The sequence below is a fragment of the Lagenorhynchus albirostris genome, chromosome 4 (assembly GCF_949774975.1).
Source record: "Lagenorhynchus albirostris chromosome 4, mLagAlb1.1, whole genome shotgun sequence".
NCBI classification, from domain to species: Eukaryota; Metazoa; Chordata; class Mammalia; order Artiodactyla; family Delphinidae; genus Lagenorhynchus; species Lagenorhynchus albirostris.
In genome coordinates this window covers 116,831,257-116,857,059 of record NC_083098.1, presented here as the reverse complement: position 1 = coordinate 116,857,059, position 25,803 = coordinate 116,831,257, and the positions used below count along the sequence as shown (strand labels likewise).

Genomic DNA, 25,803 nt, shown 5'->3' with positions numbered 1-25,803 from the left:
ATCCATTCCTCTGTTGATGGGCATTCAGGTTGCTTCCATGTGTTGGCTATTGTGAATAGTGCTGCAATGAACACTGGGGTGCATGTACCTTTTTGAATTAAGGTTTTCTCTGGATATATGGCCAGGAGTGGGATTGCTGGATCATATGGTAGCTCTATTTTTAGTTTTTTAAGGAACCTCCATACTGTTCTCCATAGTGGCTGTACCAGTGTACATTCCCACCAACAATGTAGGAGGGTTCCCTTTTCCCCACACCCTCTTGAGCATTTATTGTTTGTGGATTTTTTTGACAATGGTCATTCTGACCCGTGTGCGGTGATACCTCATTGTAGTTTTGATGTGCAATTCTCTAATAATTAGTGATGTTGAGCATCTTTTCATGCACTTTTTAACCATCTGTATGTCTTCTCTGGAGAAATGTCTACTTAGATCTTCCACCCATTTTTTGACTGGGTTGGTATTTTTTTGATACTGAGCTGAATGAGCTGTTTGTATATTTTGGAGATTAATCCCTTGTCGGTTGCTTCATTTGCAAATATTTTTTCCCATTCTGAGGGTTGTCTTTTCATTTTGTTTACAGTTTCCTTTGCTGTGTAAAAGCTTTTAAGTTTCATCAGGTCCCATTTGTTTATTTTCGTTTTAATTTTCATTACTCTAGTAGGTGGACTGAAAAAGATCTTGCTGTGATTTATAGATCAATGGAACAGGATAGAAAGTCCAGAGATAAACTCATGTATCTGTGGTCACATAATCTATGACAAAGGATGCAAGAATATACAACGGAGAAAAGACAGTCTCTTTAATAACTGGTGCTGGGAAAACTGGACAGCTACATGTAAAAGAATGAAATTAGACCACACCCCAGCAATCCCACTACTGGGCATATATATACCCAGAGAAAACCATAATTCAAAAAGACACATGCACCCCAATGTTCACTGCAGCACTATTTACAACAGCCAAGTCATGGAAGCAACCTAAATGCCCATCGACAGACAAATGGATAAAGAAGATGTGGTACATACAATGGAATATTACTCAGCCGTAAAAAGGAATGAAACTGGGTCATCTGTAGAGACGCGGATGGACCTAGAGACTGTCACACAGAGTGAAGTAAGTCAGAAAGAGAAAAACAAATATCGTGTATTAACACATATATGTGGAATCTAGAAAAATGGTACAGATGAACCGGTTTGCAAGGCAGAAATAGAGACACAGATGTACAGAACAAATGTATGGACACCAAGGGGGGAAAGTGGTGGGGGTGGTGGGGTGGTGGTGGTGGTGTGATGAATTGGGAGATTGGGATTGACATGTACACACTGATGTGTATAAAATGGATGACTAATAAGAACCTGCTGTATAAAAATAAATAAAATTAAAAAAAGAAAATTATAAAGAAAATCAATATAAAGCAAGATGCTATTAAAAAAATAGATAAGAAGCTGCTGTATAAAAAAAAACCACAAAAAAAATAAAGCAGATTCTCAATCTAGTCCATTAAAAAATAAATAAAAGCACACAAAAATGACTGCAAAAAAACCCCCAAAACAATGAAATTAGAATACACCCTAACACCATACACAAAAATAAACTCAAAATGGATTAAAGACCTAAATGTAAGACTGGACACTATAAAACTCTTAGAGGAAAGCACAGGCAGAACACTCTCTGACATAAACAGCATTTCACTTTTACAGCACAAGAACACTGACCTTTCTCAAACAACTTCTAAATTGGCCAACTTAAAGGCCAGCTGGAGGGGCTTGTCGTTTAAAAAAAAAAGACTTTTTTTAAGGTTTAAAATTCTAGTTTTCAAAGTTTCTTGCTTTTTGGTCTGGGGAAAATAATATAAATTATCCTGTCACACAATATAAACCATCCCCCATCACAGAAGGCCAGGAGACCCTCTGCAGTAACAAGGAGTGGCTGACATGCCCTGAAGCACAGCAGCAGGGTCTCCACAACCCAAGGCTGTGCTAGCAGGGGTTCCACACCACCCTTAAGAAAAGAAAGGGCTATCTCAAAGGTGAGGGTTACACACTCATCTTTGATGAGTGTGGCATCTTTTTATAGGACATTTGAAGGGCAACTCATCTGCAAAAAGGGGAAACAAAGGCACACTGACTGGAGAGCACGTTTCGTCAAACAATGAAGTTACAGTCGGCCCTCAGGATCCACAGGTTCCGCCAACCCGGATCAAAAATATTCCAAAAAAAAAATTCCAAAAAGCAAAACTTGGACTTGCTTGTGATTTATATAGCATTTACATTGATGTGGACCATTTTTAAAAAAGTCTTTACTGAATTTATTACAATACTGCTTCTGCTGTTCATGTGTTTTGGTTTTTTTTGGTCCGCGAGGCATGTGGGATCTTAGCTCCCCGACCAGGGATCGAACCTGCACCCCCTGCACTGGAAGGCAAAGTCTTAACCACTGGACTGCCAGGGAAGTCTACATAGCATTTACATTGTATCAGATATTATAAATAATCTAGAGATGATTTAAAGTATATGGGGGATTGCGTAGATTACATGCAAATACTACACCACTTTATGTAAGGGACTCGAGCATCCTCAGATTTTCGTATTCCCAGGGGGTCCTGGAACCAACCCCGACAGATACAGAAAGAAGACTGTACATCAGGGCCCAGTGCCGAGTGTCTCCAACCCAGGACATTCCCAGCACACATATTACCAGAAGGAGAAAGATGTCTCCTGCCGACAGACCTCCACCGCCACCTCTCCCAATCGGTCAGGTTGGCTCTGCTACTAAGAGTGTCTCACACTGCCTTCCTTCAACACAAACACGATGTATGTACATATTATCTTCCACAAAAAAGCACACTCTCACATTTTCCTTGAAACACTTGACTCTCTAGGACCATCTTTTGTTTTTCCCTTTCTGATATTCATGTACCAAAAAACTTTCCTCTTAAATGCACTAACAGAAAATCAACAGCACAAGCATGATGGTCACTGGCAACACCCCCAGGTGTGAAGAAGACTAGAGGGGGTGGTGGACTGTGGTGGAGGAGAGCCCATGCTTTGTCGAAAGCGGGGAGCCAGGACTCAGCTGGGGTGGGCCATGGGCCCTAAGGAAGCTTTTCATCTGCATGTCTTATACTGCAGCTAGGGAATTTGTGCTCTCTTCCAGGATGCAACTGTTTTATCAGGGCTTCCAAGTGGATCTTTATCACTAGAATACATTTTCGTCTCCCATTATAAGGATCTAACTGCAAAACTAAGCAGTAAAGTATCTCAATCAAGCTGTTTCATCAATTAAAAAAAAACACAACAACAACAATTCAGCAAACATTCAATAAAGGCGGTGATCTAAAATGAAGACGAGAGTGTGGAGAAGGATGGCTGGGGCCAGAAGCAAAGTCACATCTACGGCGTGCCTACTACGGGTCCTGTCACGTGTCACATCTGTTTTATTACATAAACTTAGGTGAAAGAGGCTAGTATAGTGCCTGACATACAGAAGCTCTCCGGAAATGTGAGCTGAGTTACACGAGTTTCCCAAACAACCCTGTGCAATAGGTACCACTACCCCTATTTCACGGACAGGGCAACTAGTCTTAGAGTTAGAACTGGGAAGGTCTTGGAAATTATTTACCCCTAACTCCTGAACTCAAATTACAGACAATAAAACTGAGGGCCAGAAGGGGTTCATGACTGTCCAAGGTCAGAGAGGGAAGTGGGGGGGGCCTGGCACCAGGCCCCAGGCCACCTGACTTTCCCCTAACAGTCCTTCCCTTACTCAACGCTGACAAAAGAGGGCAGTCAGACCCGTCACTGTCACGAGGGAATGACCAACATTCCAATAAAGACCAAACTGCTTGACAATACTCCCTTTTCTGGGGGTGGGTGTTTTACTGACTCAGAGGGCTCCCCGCTGACTTGGGAGTCAACGCCCCTACCAAGACAGCCTTCTGTTTCTGTAGATGGTACTGCAGCCCCTAAATGCCCATGTAAAGCACATGAGCATGCTGGTCAGCAGAGTGACACACAGGTGACAGAAAGACAGGCCTCTTCTCTTTGTCAGGACAGGGTCTCTCCGGCCACCAGACCATAGAGCTCTAAGGGCTGACAACCCAGCAGCCTGGTATGCAAGTGTTTCTCTTTAGCCGGTGCTCACTGGTGGCTGCCTAAGAATTACTGTTGTCATATAATCTTATTTGACTTTGAGTCCCAACCAAGAAGGGTGAAGCGTGGCCAGGCAAACCACAAGAAGAGCATGAATGAATACATCAGGTGTCAGTATCACCAAGAGCCACACGCAGAACTAGAGCTGCACATGTGCACAGCTTGCTGACACTGCACAGACAGTCCTGAGCCCGGCGGCCCTGTGCCTGACCTGCATGAGGCTGGCTCTCCTCTCCCACCCTTTGCCAGGAAGCTGGGTAAGAACTCAGTGCTCCTTAAAGGCTCCCAAGAGTGTTGTGATTTAACCCACAGAAAGCTCAAAGCAGGAGGGTCCTAGAAAACTGTGTAGACAGAGAAGCATTCCCTTCAATTACATCATTCTGTTGGTTCCACCCAAAAGAGGGGACACACCAAACTGCTCTGAGGTTGCTCAGCAGACATTTAAGGACATGTCCGAGTGCCTCCATCCTCTGGCCTGGGAGGGCCCAAGACAAAGACGCTGCAAGAGATGAAGGCCTGTCCCTGGATGGGCCCTCCATTTCACATGGGAAATTCCACCCTAATTTGGGGACAAGGATCAGATCAGGGCAGCCCAAGCCTCGGGAAGCAAACTGGGGGTGGAGGATGGAGAACAAAGGAAACAGTGTCAGCTCTTCTGGAAACAGCTGTAGGGTAATAAAAAGTCTTAGTGTCAGAAGACTCCTTTCCAGGAGAAAAGCCCAAGCGCCCAGGAGGAAGCCCCCAGACCCTACAAGATCTCCCAGAGATCACGTACTCGGAAGCAAACTTGTCCAGCCTCTTGAAGAGCTCGCTCTTCACGCTCAGATTCTCTACGATGGCCTCCACCACCAGGTCTGTGCTGTGGACCACGGATGCTGCGTCCATGCTGGTCAATATGCTGCTCAGGGTCTTCTCCATGAACTCATCGCCAGCCTAATGCAGTGGAGTAAGAAGAGAACAGTCACTGGGCTCACTAGAAAATGGTGTGTGACTTGCTGCTAAGGCGAGAGGAGAGAGGAGGGCGAGGATACCCCAGACACAACCTGAATGTGTCCTGAAATTCTGAGAAATAAAACTCCCTACGTTTCTTCTTAGGGCAGACAGCATCTCAATATACTTCTGGACATCAGGGCAAGAATCAGCCTGTGCACAATCCCAACTGCTGGTCAGCACACTGTCGTGTGTCAGTCATAATCTTTGAAGCTCTTAGTCAGCTCTGCTCCAGTCACTAAACTGTTTGTTCACAGCACCTGTGTTGGCCTGTTCTATCTGTTCTGAGTGAACAGCCAGCCAGCCATGTACTGTTCCATGACGGGCTTCTTGGAAGCCTGTAATTTGTCTTCCGGAAAAGGGTAAAGGCTGAGCTCAGCCCCATCCATGAGTCTGAGGGGCGGTGCTGACTATATCCCTCTAGTAGGCGGCAGGGAAGAGCCCAGTAAGGGCAGGAGCGAGGAGTAAGAAAGCTGAACTCAGCAGTCGCTCGTCAAATAATGATCGCCCATCATGTGCCGGCAACGGGTGGTTCAGAAGCACGCCAGACACAGTCTCTGCTCTAAAAGAGCTCACGGTCCTGTCTTTTCCTCATTTGTGCCTCCAGGTTTCCACAGAGACCTCAGTCAGGGCAGAAGCAGACAGTGCCCCTATCAGCTGCCATTTTACTTCAAAATGTCATTTGCCCGTGAGGATTCAAAATGGTCACAATCAGCTAAAGGCATCCAAAGTCATCAGAAAATAAACAACTCTCAGAGCCGTTCAACAGAAATGTAACGCAAGACGACAGGTGATTTAAAATGTCTACTGGTTGCATTTTAACAAGCGAAAAGAAACAGGTAAAATTAATTTTATTTAACCCCAATATTTCTCATGGACTATTTAGTGATTACGTTATTATACTGGCCTAAAGTTAGGCCTATTATACTGGCCTAAGGTTTCAATTCAAACAAATTGAAAAAGTAAGCAAAGGCGAGAGCACCCTCACAAATGTGAAGTGGTCAGAGGACTGGTCTTGAGGACATGGACGACAAGAAATTACCTTGGGGTTTTCTGCAAACTTCTTCTTGGCCACTTTCCGAAGGCTTTCCTCAATTCCCTTTCTAGATTTTGCCAGGATGTCCTCTGTTTGGTCCACCAACACTACTGTGTGGCCAGTTGCTGCAGCAACCTGGAGCAAAAAAAAAAAAAAAGCAAGAAAACATAAAAGTTAAAAAAAAAAAAAAACCAGTAGATGGGAATTCCCTGGTGGTCCAGTGGTTAGGACTCAGCGCTTTCACCACTGGGGTTCAATCCCTGGTTGGGGAACTAAGATCCTGCAAGCCGTGTGGCGTGGCTCAAAACAAAAACAAAGAAACAGTAAAGTTTCATATTCTACATGAACTCTAACACCATTCTACTCAAAATACCGAATAAACATAATAAGCCAACAGTAATTAAATACACACTTCTTACTTCTTCCCAGGCACTGCTCTAAACCCTTAACACGATGACAATTCTCCAAACAACCTTACAAGGTTAAGAAATGTGCCCATGGTCACACAATAGGTAGGCCGCAGAGCTGGGATCTGAATCAAGGTTCCGAAGGCCACACTGTAACCACTACCCCGGGCTGCGCTGTCCAACACAGAAGCCACTAGCCACACAGGACTACACACAGTTAATTTAAATTAACTGAAATTAAGTAAAATTAAAAACTCAGCTCCTCAGTTGCACCAGTCCTATCCCAAGTGTTCAACAGCCCATTCACAGAGCACCTACTCCCTCCCCAACCACCTTGCTTCCTTAGAGCTGGCCCAGCTTGTGCAGATTGACCCGTGGCTCATCTCTGCTGCAGTCCTTAAGTCAGCAATGGGTAAGACTTTAACAATGGTGGCAAAAAGACTCATGTCCCCAAGGGCTAATTAGTGATAAGACTCCCAGGAAACTAGGTCTTGTCATCAACCAATTTAAAAGGAAAATTCCCCTCCCGTCCCCTTGCCCATCTTGGTTAAATCCTGAGGATACGTTTAGTGAAGCTGCCCCAAGTTCACATGGAGCCAGCCTAGTTTAGCCACAATCAATGACAAGTCAAGCCCTACCTACTTCATCACAGTTTGCCAACAGCTTTGGCAAAAACTGTGGAAAAGGTAGATACATTTTTTATTTCATATTACAGGTAGGTGTTATACTCAGTTCAAGCCATAAGTAATAGGACACATATAGCCTAAAACAAACATCAATGATGCAAGATAACAGCACAACTGAGATGCCTCTCAGGGTCTGGAGAGACCCCACAGAACCACTGGCTTTGGAACGTCTGTGGACCAGTGGTACGTAAAAGAGGGGCAGGTTAGCAGAAACAAACCTGCCCAGAGATGACAGTAAAGAGTAGTTCTAAACCACCATCATGATGTGATTCTGGAAACCAGGCAACTAAAAACTCAAAGTTGAAAACCAAAGAGGAAAAGAAAGAAACAGAAGAGAAAAACGCAAGGAAAAAAGGTTCATATCCCAAAGAAAGATTTCCAAGGAACACTTCTAAAAACGATAAGACAGGTTTTAGATGGAAGTTAATTAACAACAGCGTCTCCCCGAGAACGCTGCACTTAGGGCTGCGAGTCTGAGCCTGCGGGGCCTGTAGGCCGCATAAGCACCGCCAGCAACCCAGAGACTGGAACCGAGAAAAGGAAACACTGCCAGGACCGGAAGGCCTGACAACCACAGCAGGGCAATGGGGGTAACGGAATGAGTTATCTTGATAAAAAAACAGAGGAAAGAAGCAAACTTGCCCTGTCGGCACAAACACAGGCTGCAGGCAGCAGCAGGTCAAAGTAAAGTAACACCCCGAAAGCTAAACACACATCAGTCCAGACCAGGTTTCTCCCTAAGTAACAAAAGACCAAGGCCCATCTTGCCAACACCTCAAATCACTGGACACAAATCTGAACCTCCAATTCAGTAAATTCAAACTGAAAAAGCAAGAGCAAGTTTAGAAACTGTGCAGGAAAGACCACACTGTGAGACTGTTTTCTTTAGAAAGGCTCTTGGCTGGTGTCTGGAAACATACATTTGGAGAGGGTTCCTGCTCGCGGTATCTAAACTGTGCAATATGGTTTACACTCACAACTGCTTTCCTTCTGAGAGTCTGAAATTCTGGTGCTTGCCAGGAAGAGGGTGCCTATGTGACCAGCCCCAGTAAAAATCCTGGGCTCTGGGTCTCTAGTGAGCATCCCTAGTAGACAACATTTCACATGTGCTGTCACAACGTGCTGCTAGAGGAATCAAGTGTGTCCTGTCTGAGTTCACTGGGAGACGACTTGAGAAGCTGGCACCTGATTTCCTCTAGACTGTGTCCCACACGCCTTTTCCCTTTGCTGGTTGTTCTATACCCTTTTCCTGTAATAAGTTATAGCCATCATGGTGATGACTCTATGCTAGTCCTGTAAGTAAATCACCAAACCTGAAGAAGCAGGGGGAATTTGGTGAGGAACGCTGACACATCAAACTAAGAAAATAAATCTCAAATTCCAGATGCAGCTGGTGATGAAACTGAACTGCTTTGAGGCAGGCAGCACTGGGGGGCAACAGCTGAAGGGAGGTGTGATGACCACTGGTCGGGCACCTCGTCTGCAAGGTGGGGCAAGCAGAGGTGCTGGCTTGGGGACCTTCCCTTTTTGTCTTGGTTCCTCTGTCTGACAGTCCGTCTGGAATAACACAAGTGGTTTTCACCTTGCTCCTCTTAACCTCTGACCTAGGTCATCCTTTCAATAGGCCAGACAGGATTCCTCAGGTTCCGCCTTTTGCCCAGGTCCCAATCCACTCTCCCGCACTTCACCTCCAGCATCACTCGGGCTTTTTTGCTCCTCAAGGGGTTGGGGAGGAAAATTCAAGTACATTTGGAACAAGACAGTGCCAAAGCTGAAGGGAATAGAGACAAAGAAAGACATCAAGGGACTTCGCTAGTGGTTCAGTGGTTAGGACTCCGTGCTTCCACTGCAGGGGACACTGGTTTGATCCCTGGTCGGGGAACTAACATCCCGGAAGCTGCAACTGGCGACCAAAAAAAAAAAAAAGACAGCAAAGGCAGTGTCTTTCTGCTTTAAAACTTTATAATCCCACTGAGAAAACATGAAGGAAAAAAAAACACTCAACAATACAAAGCTCCATATGTGGGATGTCAAAGAAAATAAAAACCACATGGTGAAGAATTCTGTCAGGCAACACATCTCAGAAAGCTGGGTAAGAAGAGTACACCTGGAATGCGCCATCTTCCCAAGGAACAAGGTATTAACCTTAAAGAGGTGGAGCAGAATAAGTGAAGGAGGCGGTATCATGCCATCCCTCTAGAAAGCCTCCTTCAGAGTTATTATAATCGTGTTTGTGACAGTCACAGGGCATTTTTGGTTATGTGGCAGATAAGCCATAACGTTATCCTTATGATTACTTTTTTTAAGTTGCAAGCAGAACCAAACCTAGAGAGGAAGCAACCCTCAAAAGTTCAAGTGAACGAAGAGAGACTTACAAAAACACTAAAATTCAACTGGGAAAAACCCTGGCCAAAAAGCATTTTCAGCCTAAATGCTGACTTTCCACTCCTATCCAAAGTCCTCTGATAAACACCGCCAGCTGCCCACCCACACTCCCCCCCCCCCCCCGCCCCAGTCCCCCACCCCGGCCATAAGGAGACACTGGGCAATTCAGTCATTGCCTTGCTCATCCTGGTGTCTAAATGAGCACACTAGAGATGATACAGTATGTAGACAGCAGCCAAAACCAGCTATTAAATCAAGGCTCTCTAGGCAATGTTCCAGAAGAGCAAAGTGCATGTGTCAAATGACCCATGTCAAAGTTACTGAGGGTGTAAAATTTTTGTTTACTTTCTCATCTCAACCAGAAGATACAGGATGTGCAAGGAGGGGCCGAACCTCAGAGAGAAAGAAGACAGACAGATCTTCCCAGTGTCACTGATCACATCCTCCTCTGCAAAACTTCCCTCAGCCCCACCGTGCCTCAATGGTCTGAAAGAGGCTGCTCTTGTAGAAACTTTGTTCAATTTTTTTCTCTACCTCAACTGACTGCAGAATTTTCTACAATTTTGGGCTCTCCAAAATGCCTAAACTGGTATTTCTGGTGTAGTAAGAAAGCAACAATTGTATAATCTAAATGGTTATCCCTTTAACAATTTCTACTTCAGCTTTTCTTACCTTGGCTAACTCATAAAGCTTCAAGAAAATACGAAGGAAATCTTATGGTAGAGTCATTCCACAAATATACTTAGAGAAGGACATTCTGGTTTAAACCCAAAGTGGATATGGTTAGTGGGGAGTTCCCTGGTGGTCCAGTGGTTAGGACTTAACACTTTCACTACCGTAGCCTGGGTTCAATCCCTGGTCAGGAAACTAAGATCCCGCAAGCTGTGCGGCACAGCCAAACAAACAAACAAACAAAAAACCCAAAGTGGATTTGGTTCGGACTGAGTAGAGAAAATACGAGTGAAAAAAGAGAAATTTACATTCTTGAAATATTTTCCATCTCATGGTGGAGCTCTTGGTTGCATAGCAGTAAACTGCCGTCACAGCACAGCTTCAAATGATTTCAAAGAAAGCAGTTATTTTCATCCTACCCACTTGTAGAGAGTAACCCAACCTAATGCTAAAGTTCCTTGCAATCATTTCTTGCAGACATACCCAAGAGACATAATGTTGGCAGTATCTTGAGGGCAACTTCCTGTCCTATTCATCTTTGCAAACCCCAGTGCCTGGTCTGTGGTGGGCACTCAATGTATATTTGTTGAATAAGTAAATGATCAAACTACATCTAGCCCACTGCCTGGTATGTATTACATGCCTGATAACATTTCCACAGGATGAGTCTAATGTTCTTTGATTCTATTCATCTACTCCAAGTGGGGCTGATATTCCTCTCCTACTCTGTGTGTCTAAACGGGCTACCACTGGGATAGAGTCAGGATGCAGGCAGCCTGTCCCTTGCCCCCCTGCAATCCATGTCCAACCTGAAAGCTGCATGACTCTCATCCCAGGCTGGCTCAGTAAGCTGATGCAACCTTAGGCATGGCCAGCAGTCAGATCTTCATTCATGGCTTCAGCTACACGCGGGTTTGAAGGCAAAAACCAGAAAAAACGGAACAGGAAGTGCTGTGTTTTTCTTGGAAGCCAAGTAACTGCACTGGGGTATACAAACAATCTGGACAGTGGGGAAGCTGTCAAATAGTTTGGATGAAAAAAATGCAGATTATTAGGAAACGCTTTCCACCAAATGACCAGGGGTCACAGACGAGAACTTTGGCCTCTCAGAGGTGAGCACTTTTGCTCCCCCGCGCCAACACCCGCACTCCCCTGGGGTGGAGGGCAAGCACCATTTAGAGTCCCGTGCTGAGCACGGCTCTACGTGCGTTCCCTTTACTACTACTGCCTCCTCGTGGCTCAACCCCGTGTCGCGGCTGCTCCAGGCCCTGGGACAAGGTGAGGAACAAAACAAATCCCCTGCTCTCAGAGAGCTTTCACTGCTCATAAATTACCCCGTTTGGTCTGCACAACAGCCTTTGGGGGAGGCACTGTAACAGTAAGCAAAGTCTGGATGTGATGGGGCTTTGACGCTAGGGCCGCCTGTATCCAAGCTCACGTGCTGGCTGTTCCTGACCCCGAAAGGCATGGCTGGGTTTGAGGGGAACAGTCTGAGACAGCTCTGAGCTGGGCAAGGGCCAGACTCTGGAGCCCGTCTGCCAACTGTGAGACAGAAAAATTCCTTAACTCCCAGAGGCTGTCTCCTCACCCATAAAAATGGGCAGCAGAGCTGTTGAGAGGATTAAAAGAGTTAATATACACTAGGGACTGTGCCTAGCATATCACAACAGCTTAACGATTTTACTCTAGGCAGGCCCCTTCCTCCTTCTGCAAGGGTCCAAGGCCTAATGCTGGATCCAGGTACAGACTCCAAAGGTAAATTACTTTATTTTGCTTTTAAAATTACATCTTCTGATCTCACGACTTGTTCCCTTTTTGGTTTTCATTTTCAGGTTTCCTCTTCTGCGTCCTTCCATTTTTACAAACAGGCTAGGATCTCTCTTCATTTAAAAAGAATGTTTAGGGACTTCCCTGGTGGCACAGTGGTTAGGAATCCGCCTGCCCAATGCAGGGGACACGGGTTCGATCCCTGGTCCGTGAAGATCCCACATGCCGCGGAGCAACTAAGCCCATGTACCACAACTACTGAGCCTGCGCTCTAGAGCCCGCGAGCCACAACTACTGAAGCCCGCATGCCTAAAGCCCGAGCTCCACAAGAGAAACCACTGCAATGAGAAACCTGAGCACCACAACAAAGAGCAGCCCCCGCTCAATGCAACTAGAGAAAACCCGTGAGCAGCAATGAAGACCCAACACAACCAAATTAATTAATTAAAAAAATAAGAATGTTTAAAAAGCAGGAGGGACACCCACAAGCTTCCTTAGCCACCTGAAGCTGGCCTTTGCTTCACCACAGAAGTCTTTCAATTACTGGGGGGGCACAGTGGTATGTGGAGTGCGAGTTCTAGAACTGGACTTCCTAGATTGAAACCCTGGCTTAGCCACTTACTGCATAACTTTGGACAAGTTATACAGCCTCTTTATCTATGATTTCCTGATCTGTGATAAGGAAAACAACAGTGCCCATTTCATAAGACTGTTGTGAAAATTAAAGAAGTTAAAGCGTTTAAAGCGTATAGACCAATGCCAAGCACAAAGAAGGTGCACAATGCTTGTTAGATGTCACTCTCGTCACTACACTTTGCACTCTCACTTTCCCCCTGAGCCATGCAATTCCTAAACCCTAGCGATGAGGCTTCCTCCACCAGTACTGTGGTATGAATGTACAGATAACTTATCAATGGTCTTCTAAGTACTAAAGCCAATGCCTGTTCTTTGGCTCCATATTCTACTTTTCCACAGCCCTACACACTGCCAGCTAAACCATCCTTTTTGAAACTCTCCAATTTCTTACCTCTATTTTTTATCTGTTCCTTTTAGCCATATTAATTCTCTCCATCTTCTCAGCTTTTGAACAAAGGTATCCTTCAAGGTTCTGCTGTCAGTATTCTTTTTCTCTGTCTTTATAGGCTTTCTTTCTGGAATCTTAATCATTCGCATAATTCCAGCTATGTATGAAACCAGCATATTCTGTCCTAAGCTACAGTCAACACCTTGACCCTAAAAACCAATTCTCCTTGACCTTCATTAATACTACCACTATCCTGAGGGTCACAATTTGCTGGACAACACTTTTTTCTTAATCTCAACCCTTAATTACGTCCAAAGAAATTATATCCACTATTCAAGGCCCATTTCAAAAGCTACCCTCTCCATGAAGCCTTTTTCCAAATGAATGTCTTCTTTCCTCTGTTTTGAAACCTTAGACCTAGACTTTTACTGCTGTTATTATGCTGCTTCACACCAAAGTCAGCTGTGTCACGTGGATCTTTGTCTAATGATCTCTGCTCTTGGATCTGAATCCCTTGATAGCAGACACTGATCTGGTCCCTGTGTCCCCTAGCACTCATCACTTGCACACGGTGGTTGTCCGATAAATAACTGCTCAATACCAGGTGCCTAGAGCACAGTGACCTGAGCCCGTGCTCTCCTCCGGCCACACACTTCTCCCTTACGCTGCTTCATGGCTCCACGACCCTGCCCTTAGGTTCCCTCCACCAGAAAGCACCTCTGCCTCACTGTTGCCTGGGGGACTCCAACTCGTCCTTCATGATCCAAGAGAGGCCCTCTCTCCTTTAATGAAAGCTCTCCCAACCTCTAGCAGAGGTGGTCACTCCTTTGTGCCTCTACTGATTTACAGATACAGCAGGTCTTTCCTGCAGGACTCCAAATACAGAAAGAAAATAGAGTGCGGAGCTGGTGAGAGCCACCAGCTACCAATGGCCACTCAGTTATGTAACGGTAGCCAGAACCCCAGGATGTGAATACAACAGAGGAATCAAAAACAAATGGTCATAAAACAAATGGTCATAAACAATTTCATGTTGTAAAAATCTCACAAATTTCAGAATGAAGGTCATAAACCAATAAGTATGTAGGAGAAATTCCAGATGTGAAAGATAAATTAGACATGAAAAAGCTGACCAACACCAACTCCTGATGATGACTCAAAATAATACCTAGAGACCTCTTCAAAAGAGCTGCTGTATCATCCACTTCTTCAGAGTCTGAAGTAGCTGTTACCACAAATCCCAACATAGGGTGGTTCCGGCACACTCCTAACTGCAATCCAACCAAAATTTCCAGTAAATATAAATTTCATATACATATATGTGGTGTAATGTATACATATGCCTTTTTATAACATGTACTTTTTTAATGTTCCTTTTCCCTCACCCTAAGAAGATATATCTTATATGTAATGTTATATCTTAAGTGTCTAAAAGCCATATCTTAAGGTATTTAAACCACTAAAACTTTCATCTGTATCAGGTGACATCCAGATATGATAAGCAGGCGATCTGTGCCTTTATGACAATTAACTGTTCATACTTGTGCTCCTTCCTCTGGACAGTGAGCAGTTCAAGAGCAGCAGCCACGTTACCTTCAACTGCCCCAGTGCCTGGCACAAAGGGACACAATATTCATGAAAAGAAGGCATGAATAACAGCTGTATTTTTTAAAAGCGTCAATTTGTAAATTATCTTAGGAATAAGTTCTCAAGAAATCATGACTGGTTTTGCTACTAGAAACTCTTTATAACAAATTTTACAAACCAAGTTATTTTAGAATTATGAAAAATCACACTCTTAGTTTGAAAAGGATAGGAAGAAAAAAAGAGTTAATAACTGGAGCCTTTAGTCAATTACCAAGTGAAAAAAATGCCACAAAAATGCCTGGTATTTTGTGAGCAGTCCAACCGTTTTCTGGCACTGGTGGAGATGCCAGGCAAAAGGGGAACTGGAGGGCAACCGCCGTGTAATATGACCACCTCTGTAATTTCAAAACTGGATTTATGCTTAATTTCCTCCAGCATGTCAATGTGTCCTGTACCATTTATCAAAGGGGCTGTGGGCACACACAGCCCCTTTGACGGACAGGATGTGTCCGTCCATCCTGTGAGGGACACGTGCGTGAGCCAGGTCAAGGATGACCACAGACATGTGACATAGGTTCATCTTCAGGTTTCTCTTCAACGTATGTTTCTTCTCTATCATAGAAGGGAGAAAGTGAGGCACCTTAATTTCTCAACTACTGCAAGGTCAGAGATTGGCAAAAGTATTTACTGTTCAGCTTTATTAGCTACAGATGATCAAGATCCTCAATTTTTAGAGCAGGAAGATCAGTGTGGTGGCTTTCACACTTTTTAGCCATGAAATCCTTCCTCCTAAGAATGTATACAGAAGAACAATACATAAAGCATGGGTCAGGGAAGAGGGCTTTGGGAACCACCAAGGAGATTCACTGAACTCCTAACCCTAAAGTCTGTCAGAGCATAGTGTAAAAACCTCTGATCTATTCACATCTGTTAGGATGGCTATTATTTAAAAAACAAAAACAAAAACAAAACCATAAAATAAGTGTTAGCAAGGATATGGAGAAATTGGAACCCTTCCACACTGCTGACGGGTAAAACAGTACAGCCACTGTAGAATATGGTATGGCAGTTCCTCAAAAAATTAAAAATAATTACCATATTATCCAGCAATTCCACTTCTGGGTATATACCCAAAAGAACTGAAGCAAGACTTTAACACAGTTACAACTGTAACACAGTTGCAGACCATGTTCATAGAAGCATTATTCACAATAACCAAAAGGTGGAAGCAGCCCAAGTGTCCATCAATGGATGAATGGAAAAACAAAAGGTAGTGTGGACATGCAATGGAATATGATGCCATTAAAAATATTCCAATGCAATATTATTCCCTAAAAAGGAAAGAAATTCTGACACATGCTACAACACAAATGAACCTTTAAGATTTTTAGGTGAAATAAGGCAGTCACAAAAGGACAAATACTGTAGGATTCCTCCTATAGGTAGTATCTAGAACACAGTCAAATTCAGAGACCGAAAAGTAAAGCAATGGCTGCCGGGGGCTGGGGGAAGGGGAGATGGGGAGTTATTACTTAACAGGCATGCACTTAAATGCCACTGAACTGTACATTTTTAAATGGTCAAAATGATGTCTTACTTTTTTTTACTTTATGTATTTTTTACCACACACACACAAAACCTTTAATCCAACACAACACCTTCATTTTACTGAGAAAGAAACATTAACTAAAGCAAAAAAATTATTCACCTAAGATCACATACAGGCACTAAAGTGTTCTATCCAAAACATAATTCTGTAAAAGGCACTTCTGTCTACATTACTAACTCCATTAAACTTTTCAGTGGCTCCCATGACCACAGAATAAAAGTTCTTACACATGGCATGCAAGGCCCTCCAGGAAAGTGACCCACCTCCTCTCCAGACATGCTGTTCACCGTCGCCTGAGACTCTAAGACCACCACAAGGCTCGTAGTTGCCCACACCTGCTACTACTGCCTCTCACCTCCAGGACTTTGTACTGCCCATGCCTCCTCCCCAACTTCCCCTTATTAACTAAGCCTGAGTATCACTTCCAGATACTAAGCATCCCCACCCCAAGATCCTCTTCGTCCCAGGCACAGCATCTGTGTTCCAGTAATACCCCTGCATACCCTTACCATCCACCCACCACGGTGTGTGATGATCACCCGTTTAAGTGCTGTCTCCCCGACTCCTGGATTCTGACTAAATGTCATTCTATCTTTGTCGGCTGAATAGACCCTGCATGGCTGGGGTGGGCCCTCAGGAAATGTTGACTGAATAAATACATCTGCTGGGAAAAGCCAAGATGAGATTAGGTCTCCTGAAGGTCCAAGGCTCTCTTCATAGGGTTGCTTAGGGCCTCCCCTCATAATGTGAAAATAACTATACTGGAGTTCCAGTTCAAGACGGTACAGTAGGAAGATCCTGAACTCACGTCCTCCCATAGACACGCTGAGTCTACAACTACATATGGAACAATTTCCTCTTTAAAAAAACCTAAAGAGGGGCTGAGTGATGACTACACATCAGGCAAAAGAGAAGAAAACCACAAGGTAGGTAGGAGAGGCTGGGATACAATCTCATCATAAACCCCATGCAGGGAGGGACCTTGGAACCTGGAGCTTCTCCCTGAAGAGCAAGGGGCTTGCACCCACATCAGGCATCCCAACTTTTGGGTCATACACTTGAGATGACCCTCCAAAACTTCTGGCTTTGAAAACCAACAAGGTTCATGTCCCAAGACCCACAAGACTCTAGCAATCTGAGAAGCCACTCTTAAAAGGCTCACGTGCTCAGGTTCACACACCCCAGGGCCCAGCTCAGAGGCAGCTGATCACACCAGACTTAAAATAAAGGAAGCTGACCTGCTTATATTAAAGCGTCAGCCTGAAGGGCAGGCATCTAATTTCACACACACATCTAGAAGCCGGCTGTAACACTCTCCAGGTATGGAGACCGGTAGGCACCACCTCTGCGCTCTCCCTGTGCCATTCTCCAGAGCACCAGTGTCTCCTGGTGGGAAACTTCTGCACGTGTCTGGTGCCCCAATTTTTGCGGCCGCTGCTAAGCAGTGCCTCTTGATTGCCTGCCTCTGGAGGCTAGGTGAGTTTGCATTCCTGGCCCCGTAGGACTGTAATAATTAGTGTCACCCAGAAAGGAGCTCATACCCATCTGGCACCCCACTTTTTGCTACTGCTGCCAGGGGACACCTCTACATCGCCTGGCTCTGGTGGTCAGTGGGGTTTATGTTTGTGGTTCCCACAGGACTGTAACCAACAGAGAAAGTTCTTAAAGGGCTACCAGAAAAGAGCTTATACACTCATCCGGTGCCCTAATTTCTGTGGCTGCCACTCAGGGAACACTTCCAGATCACCTGGCTCTGGTGGCCAGAGGGGCTTAATGCCTAAGGTTCCAAGGACTGTATGTATCTAATTACTTCTAAAAGCTGATGCCTTAGGGCCTGGCTTCCAGGTGGCCTGAATCTAGATGCTGAGATTCTTCCCTTTGGGACATTAACAGGACTTGGCACATCCTCAACTACTAAGAGCTGTTAAAAACATAACAGCGTACTTGGATAAGCACAGAGGTTGGAGACAACCAGGAGCTGAGGCAGGGATGAACAGCAGGGTTCACCTTCTACATGAGGTCACTCCTTCAGGGCTGGGAGACGTGATTGTTCCATCTACCGTTTAGAGTCAAGCAAACTGAAGAAACAGAGGATTATGTTCCAAATGAAAGAACAAGATAAAACCTCAGGAAAAAACCGTAACAAAGCAGAGACAAGTAATGTACCTGGTAGAGTGCAAAGTAGTGGTCATAAAGATGTTCACCAAATTGAGCAGGAGAATAGATGAACACAGGGAGAACTTCAACAAAGACATGGAAAATAAAGAAAGTACCAAACAGAAGTCACAGAGCTAAAGAATACGATAACTGAACTGAAAAAAAAGCTATAGAGGTTAAACAGCAGAACAGATAAAGCAGAAGAATGAGTCAACTAGAAGACGAAGCATAAAACTGAACCAATCAGAGCAGCACAAAGAGAATGAAAAAAAGTGAAGATAGCTTAAGAGACTTATTGTACAACATCAAGTATACTAACATTCACGTTACTGTGTCCTAGAAGGAGAAGAGAGGGAGAAAGGAGAAAACTTATTCCAAGAAATGATGGCAGAAAAATTCCCTAACCTGGGGAAAAGAAACAGACATCCAGATCCAGTAAGGCCAAAGAGTTTCAAATAAGAAGAACCCAAGAGACCCACACCAAGACACATTATAATTAAAATGTCAAAAGTGAAAGACAAGGAGAGCTGCCCTGCAGATGCCGGACTTGCTGGCACCACGGGTGCGGCTGCCCTGCTGCACCTGTGACGCTGGGGCAGAGAGGAAGCGGCTACTTCTACGCTCGGTGCTCAGAAGAGTGGGCGCTTAGGATGCTTTGTAGCCAGACACCACCAAAAGCTGCGTGAGAAAGCACCTTGTTTCCACGTGCACTTGCAGTGGGAGCTGTGCGCAGGCCCTTGAACACTTTGATATTCTTTTTCTTTATAAAATAAGGCTCGTCGCAAGAATTAAATGAGATATGTGTACAACCACATGGCAAGCTTTGGGCACAATGGGATTGACCAGGAGAGGGTCTCCTTATTGGAAATGATTGTTCTGTTGGTCTGTCTGGCGAGGACTTTTTAGGAATCCTTGGGCAAGTGTGACATGCATCCCTGGCTGAGGGCCGCTGAGCTGGTATCAAGGCCCTGTAGGGCCTCCAGGCCCTGTTCAGAGCAGGGTCCTAGGTGGGGGCGAGGGGGGCCCAGAGCCACCTGGTCCACAAGCACTCGTGCTCTGAGGACCCTGAGACGTGTCACTCTGGAAGGAAGGCCAGAGGTTCGCTCCTGGCATTTGTCCTGTTGATGAGGCAGAAGTGGGGCCCCTGTGTGGAGCCCCTCGATGGGCCAAATGTAACCCTATAAAATGATCATCCAAACCAGGGGCGTCCTGGTCTCCTTGCGGGTGGAGAGTGCATTTTGCTATTTCCCGAAATGATTAAGTTGGAGGGCTGAACAAAAGCTGTAGGTCAGTGGCTCTCGACTAGGGGCAGTTTGTCCCCCTCCCAGGGCACATGGCAATGTGCAGGGCAGGAAAGGGGTAGCGGTGCTGCTGGCATCTAGTTGGTGGGGGCCAGGGCTGTAACTACATGTCCTGTGGTGCCCAGGACAGCTCCATAGTAAAGCTACAGGGTCCCAAATGCTGATAGGGCCAAAGCTGACAAAACCTGCTATAGAAAATATGGTTTGGGGGTGATTCACGGATTGGATTCCATTTCTCAGGTCCGTGGGCCCAGCTCGGTCCTGTGCAGCTGGTCAGTGGAATAGATCTGCAGGTGTGGCTCTTGTCACTCTAGGACTGGCTTCAGGACAGATCCTGCTGATGAGGCCAGGGCACCATCCTCAGTTCTGCAGGACAGTGCACCGGAGTGGAGCTGGGGGGTTGTGTGCCTGACTCACAGCACGGCGTCCACGCACACCCAGTCTGCCGGCAAGGGCAGTGGAGAGCCAGGGAAGTCATGGCCTTGGGAATGTCTTCTGATGAAAAAGAACCTGCAGGCTTATCAAATAACTTTTGTGTGGAACGTTGGTGTGTTGAAAAGCAGTTCTGTGTGCTTTCCCCCTTGGTGTGGATCAGCAGTGCTGAGGCAGCAGGCGTGATACAGAAGTGTGAGCAGAGACGGTCTGGAATCCCCAAACTCCAGGGAAACTAAAGGTGACAGCAAGCCAGTGAAGAGGACAGGAGTTGGGGCCAGTGGTGGTGGTGGCAGCCCAGCAGGCACCCCTCGTCTCAGGGCCCTAATCCTGGCTCCAGCCGGGTGGTCAGGGGAACTGCAAGGTCTTCTGGGCGAGCAGAGCCCACAGTCCTGAGCTGTTCTTCGCTGTGTTTGGGTCATCTCCCCACAACCAAGGGGGAGAAATCTAGATGAGGTTTAAGAATTAATGCTTTAAGAATGTGGATCTCATAGTTAAAACCTTGGAACACGTGTTTTCAGCACAAGGTGCTAAAGTGAACGAAGGATTTAACACCTTTTCAAGGAGGGTGTCTCCATGTGGGCAGAACTAGAGAATAAATGGGTGTTGAATAAAAAAAAAAAAAGACAAGGAGAAAATATTAAAAGCATCAAGAGAAAAACAACTTGCTACACACAAGGGAACCCCCAGTAAGACCAACAGCAGAATCTCTGTATGTTAGAAGGGAGTGGCACAATACATTCAGAGTGCTGAAAGAAAAAAACTTCCAACCAAGAATACTCTACCTGGCAAAGTTATTGCTCAGAGTGAAAGAGTTCATCACTACTAAACCAGCCTTACAAGAAATGTTAAAGGGACTTTAAGCTGAAAAGAAAGGGCACTAATTAGTAACAAGAACACATATGAAAGAATAAATCTCACTGGAAAGGTAAATATATAGTAAAGGTAGATTAATCATTTATAAAGCTAGCATGAATATTAAAAGACAAAAGTCGTAAAAGTAACTATGATTATAATAGTTAGTTAAGGGATATACAAGATAAAAAGGTGTAAAATGTGACATCAAAAACATTAAATGGCGGGAGGGTATTAATGTTGAGCTTTAGAATGGGATCAAATTTAAGTCGTTATTAAATTAAAATAGACTGTACAAGTTGCTGTATGTAAGCCTCATGGTAACCACAAAGAAAATTAAAAGTCAATGCAGGGAACTGAAGATATCTGAAATATGAATATAAGAATTCATAATCAGAATCTATAAACATTTCCTAAAAATCCATTAGGAAAAGAAAGGACAACATGAGAGCTAAACAGGAATGAAATTTAATAGCATATTACACAAGAATATATCTATATGGCCAATAAACATGTGAAAAGAGGTTCACCTCACTAGTATCGTAAGCAGGGAATTCTAATAAAAATACAATGAAATGTCACTACACCCACCAGAATGACTAAACTTGAAAGGAACAATATAATCCTATAGAGCAAAGAGAATCTTCATACCCTGAAGGCAAAACTGTAAACTGGTATAACCACTTTGGAAAAATGTTTGGCATTATCTACTGAAGTCAAATATATTCACATCTTGTAATCCAGCAAGACTGTAATTGAAACTGAAATTGTGATTTCACCCAAGAGATATGTCCACACATGTATGTCAAAAGACAGGACCATGACTCTTCACAGCAACAGTGCTGTGCCGGTTAATTCCAGCAGGTCTAGAATTAGCCTGAGTTGTTTTGCTGAAGTTCCTGCACCACAATGACCCCTGGTCAAGGCATGAAACCTACTGATTTATAGTGTTGCTTTGTAAACTGAAGTCTAAAGTTTTGGGGTGGTTTGTACCAGCTTATCAGCATTGTTTGTTGATAAGAGTGATATTGATGATTCACACCTGATTTGATTTTAATTAATTATTGAATTTTCTCTTACTTAGAAAAGAATTTCATGTGTCTTGTTTGCAAGGAAATCAATCACACTCATTCTTCTCAAATTATTCAGTGATAAATTATCCCTAGCTTTCTGAGGAGATGGTAGTGGAAGAGTGGATCACAAAAATAAAGAGGTCTTTTTCCCTCCTCCCATAGACATGTTATTTTTTCAATAAATAAGGAGGACTCTCCCTGGCACTTTAATCTGAGTGCCAATAATCTGAATCAACCCACTGAGAACTCCTGTTTTATGTGATAGTGACCTACACTGTAAGACCTTGAGGACAAGCAGTCTGCAATGGAAAAAATTTTATTTGAAGGCTATGTCCTCAGCTCTATGACTTCTCTAGCCTTGGTGGAAAGCAGGCTTAGCCAGAGAGAAATATTTTTGGACAAGGGTGCTCAGAGCTGTAAAAATAGGTCCAGTGAACAGCACACTTGTCAAAGCCCCTGAGTACTCCAGCCACAGGGCCAAGGAAGCATGCCAAGCAGAAGCTTGCTAGATTTTTCTATTTTTGCAAACATACCACCAGATTTGAAGCCCCTTCTCTGAAGTGTAATTTGAGTGGAGAATTCGTGAGAATTACATCAACTGGTCCAGTGAGATGTTCCATGTGCCCCTACACTACAGGAGGGCTGCATTTCATCAACATTACATTCTCTCTGAAAAACGGCAAAGTTGTATGTACCATCTGCCAAACGCAAATTCTGACTTCTCGATCCTCAGAGTAAGTGTTTGGCCCAGAATAAGTACACGGAGTCGCTGCTCCCCATGAGGCTGCTGCGCCCCGGAGGCTGCTGTGCCTTTGCATCTAGGCCTGCCCTTGGTTCTCATGATTTGATCCAGGGAGGAAAAAAGTCATAAATAAGTTGCATCTCTCAGAGCTGGCAAGTCGGGGTTTATGACTGTCTCTGTGCAATGCCGTGAACTCTGCCATCAACACAAGCTATCTTCACAAACTTCAACAATCAGAAAAAGGCATTCCATTGAGGCTTTCGACCACCACCACAGATAGGTGGTTTGTACTTAAAACAGTTAAGTTCATTGGCTGGCCTCTTTTTTTAACTGAGATTTTTATATTTTAAATAGCATTTCTAAAAAGCCAAGGAAATGTGCCTCAATTTTTAAGTGAGCCTGTTAAATACACAATTTTTTTTAAAATTCAGTAAGCATCTGGGTTTGGTAATGTAGAGAAAATAAATTCTCTCCCTGGACCCTCCACTCCCATCTCCCACAAATTCTGGAAAGGAGATGGGATAACTGGACATGTCAGTGGCATCAACCAACTCTTAGTTATACTTAAGAATCTCTGAAAGATGTTGCCAGGATGCACACTTTCTGAGTAGAGGAGAGAGCTGCAATTCCAAACTGCTCTCTCGGAAGATTAATATGGCAATGGTTATTAGGATGAGTGTTTCTTTCCTATTAGATTCTGCTGAAATGAACCAATTAAGATGTTTCCTCAACAATTCAGGTATCAACGCCTGGTCTAGGAATTACAAAGTAAAGAACAGGGGAAACAGTTCTCCTCGGAGGAAAGCCTCAGAGCCTTCTGCTGTATGGTGGACACTCTGACAGAAACCCTGTCTTTGGAGTGCATGAAGTGGCTAGAAGATCAACAATGGCAATCACAGAGGGAGGAAACTCTTTGGGAAAGCTGGAGAGAACAAAGAAGTCTTGCCAGGTGAATTTGAGTCTATTATGGGCAGAAAGATAGTACCAGAGCATGGAGATGACTAGCAGGTGACTCTAACTTTGAATCTAGAGCTGAAGAGAGGTCAAGCTGATAACTGCTGATTCCAGATACCCACAAAAAATCCCTTTGCCCATGGAAGCCATACTTCTCCCCACAAGACAGCAGAGGCTAAAGGTGCAGGTAGAACTGTGGTCACTGCAGCCACAGGGATCTCCAGCAAGCAGAAGAGTAGTTGAGAGACCCGAGTTCCAGGCCCTGCTCTGCCTCTGACCCTTGACCCCAAGTGCCATCTCTGCAGGGATGAATATCATAATGGTCACATGAAATGACAGAGACATTAAAGTGCTTGGAACAGAAAAAAAATGTCACATCTGTAGAGTGTTTTTTAAGTGTCAGGCTCTGTTGCAAATGCTTTATGACTATGAACTTACTGTAATACCCAAATACAAGTGAACAAAGCACTAAGATTATCTCTCTCAACAGCCCACACAATTAGTCTTAAAATCTTTAGAACTGTTTGAACTCTCCATAGCTCCCTATCATATCTTCAAAGACAGTTAAGAGAATCTAAAATAAGAGAAGTCATCACCAGATTACAGCTGATGGAGCTACATAAAGGCAGCTAACATTTGCTGAACAGTTACCATTGAAAACACTAGTACAGTCTAAGCACTTAGCTCATAGAACTCTCAGAACACTAAGTATTATTCGTAGATAAGGGAAGAAGCAGAGAGGGGTTAAGAGACCCGCCCAAGATTCCACAGCCAGGAGAGGAAGGGCTGGGATCCAAACTCCAGCAGGCACCTTACAGCCTGCTCACTTTCAGGCATTAGACCACCACTGAGTGGAAACTATCACATAGTCAGCATAACCTAGAGGGAGACAGAGAACAGAAAGCAGCAGCATTATCTTCCTGTGGTCCCAGGAGAGCTAGGCAGTGAGGTATGTGCCTAAGGCAGATATGGGGAGAAGAGAGAAGGAGGAGGAAAGGAAATGAGAAACTCAAGAAAGGGGCAGATAACAGTGAGGCGGATCTAGGAAACGGCAGAGAAAACCCAAAACCGGATTGGGGTACCGTTTCTGCTCTACAATATCCAAACATATTCTACGGCATTCATTTTTCTGCCTGTCAGCCCTACCTCTTCTACAGCATCTACAGCCACACCCCAAGTCCAAAGACTAACATGCTGACAGAAGCTGATTTTACTGTCCTAGTACATCATGGATAACAGAGAACAGCCCAATAAAGAAATGAGCAACAACACAGTAAATGAGGGAAGAACTTCACAACAAACACACACCCCGTACCCTCGAGGACAAAGTTAACACCTGGGAATAAAACTATTCCCTCCATGGGACTTCCCTGGTGGCGCAGTGGTTAAGAATCCACCTGCCGATGCAGGGGACACGGGTTCAAGCCCTGGTCCGTGAAGGTCCCACATGCCGTGGAGCAGCTAAGCCCGTGCACCATAACTACTGAGCCTGTGCTCTAGAGCCCGCGTGCCACACTACTGAAGCCCACATGCCTAGAGCCTGTGCTCGTCAACAAGAGAAGCCCCTGCTTCCTGCAACTAGAGAAAGCCTGCGCATAGCAATGAAGCCCCAACACAGCCAAAAATAAAAGAAACAAAACAAAACAAAACTATTCCCTCCATAAAGAACTCTGAGTCAAAATGAGAGCTTACAGCCACGTGACTGTGCCAACCTCCTGTGCTCCTAAAACTTCTCCTAGGCCACTGCACTGTTTTCAAACAAACTTCAACAGAGGCATACTCACTGTAGCGACAGAAAAGAATAAAGCTAAACAACACAAAGCAACTCTGATCATTCTTCTACTCAGCATCAGAAAGTTCAGAGTTGGGGGCAGGAAAAAGGAGATGGGCAAACAAATGCAGAGGCTGGGGAGAAGACTTCCTATCCACTTGAGTCCTCATCAAGCATCGCAGAGTACTACAAATGTCAGGGAAA

The 25,803-nt window shown here is 44.6% G+C and overlaps 1 protein-coding gene and 1 non-coding gene across 4 annotated transcripts in view; one reads left to right on the top strand and one right to left on the bottom strand.

Annotated features, from left to right (window-relative positions):
• The window catches only part of HADH (hydroxyacyl-CoA dehydrogenase), a 47,555-nt gene that overhangs the window by 17,792 nt on the left and 3,960 nt on the right, over positions 1–25,803 (bottom strand). For all 3 annotated transcript variants that reach the window (XM_060148578.1, XM_060148576.1, XM_060148577.1), the window contains exons 2-3: positions 6,184–6,312; positions 4,927–5,084 (exon numbers count right to left, since the gene is read on the bottom strand). In XM_060148578.1, the coding sequence (XP_060004561.1) occupies positions 4,927–5,084; positions 6,184–6,312 (287 nt within the window). The remainder of the gene's footprint in view (positions 1–4,926; positions 5,085–6,183; positions 6,313–25,803) is intronic.
• On the top strand, positions 19,009–19,142 carry LOC132520118 (small nucleolar RNA SNORA43). Its single transcript, XR_009540482.1, has one exon. It is a non-coding gene; the product is annotated as a small nucleolar RNA SNORA43 (small nucleolar RNA).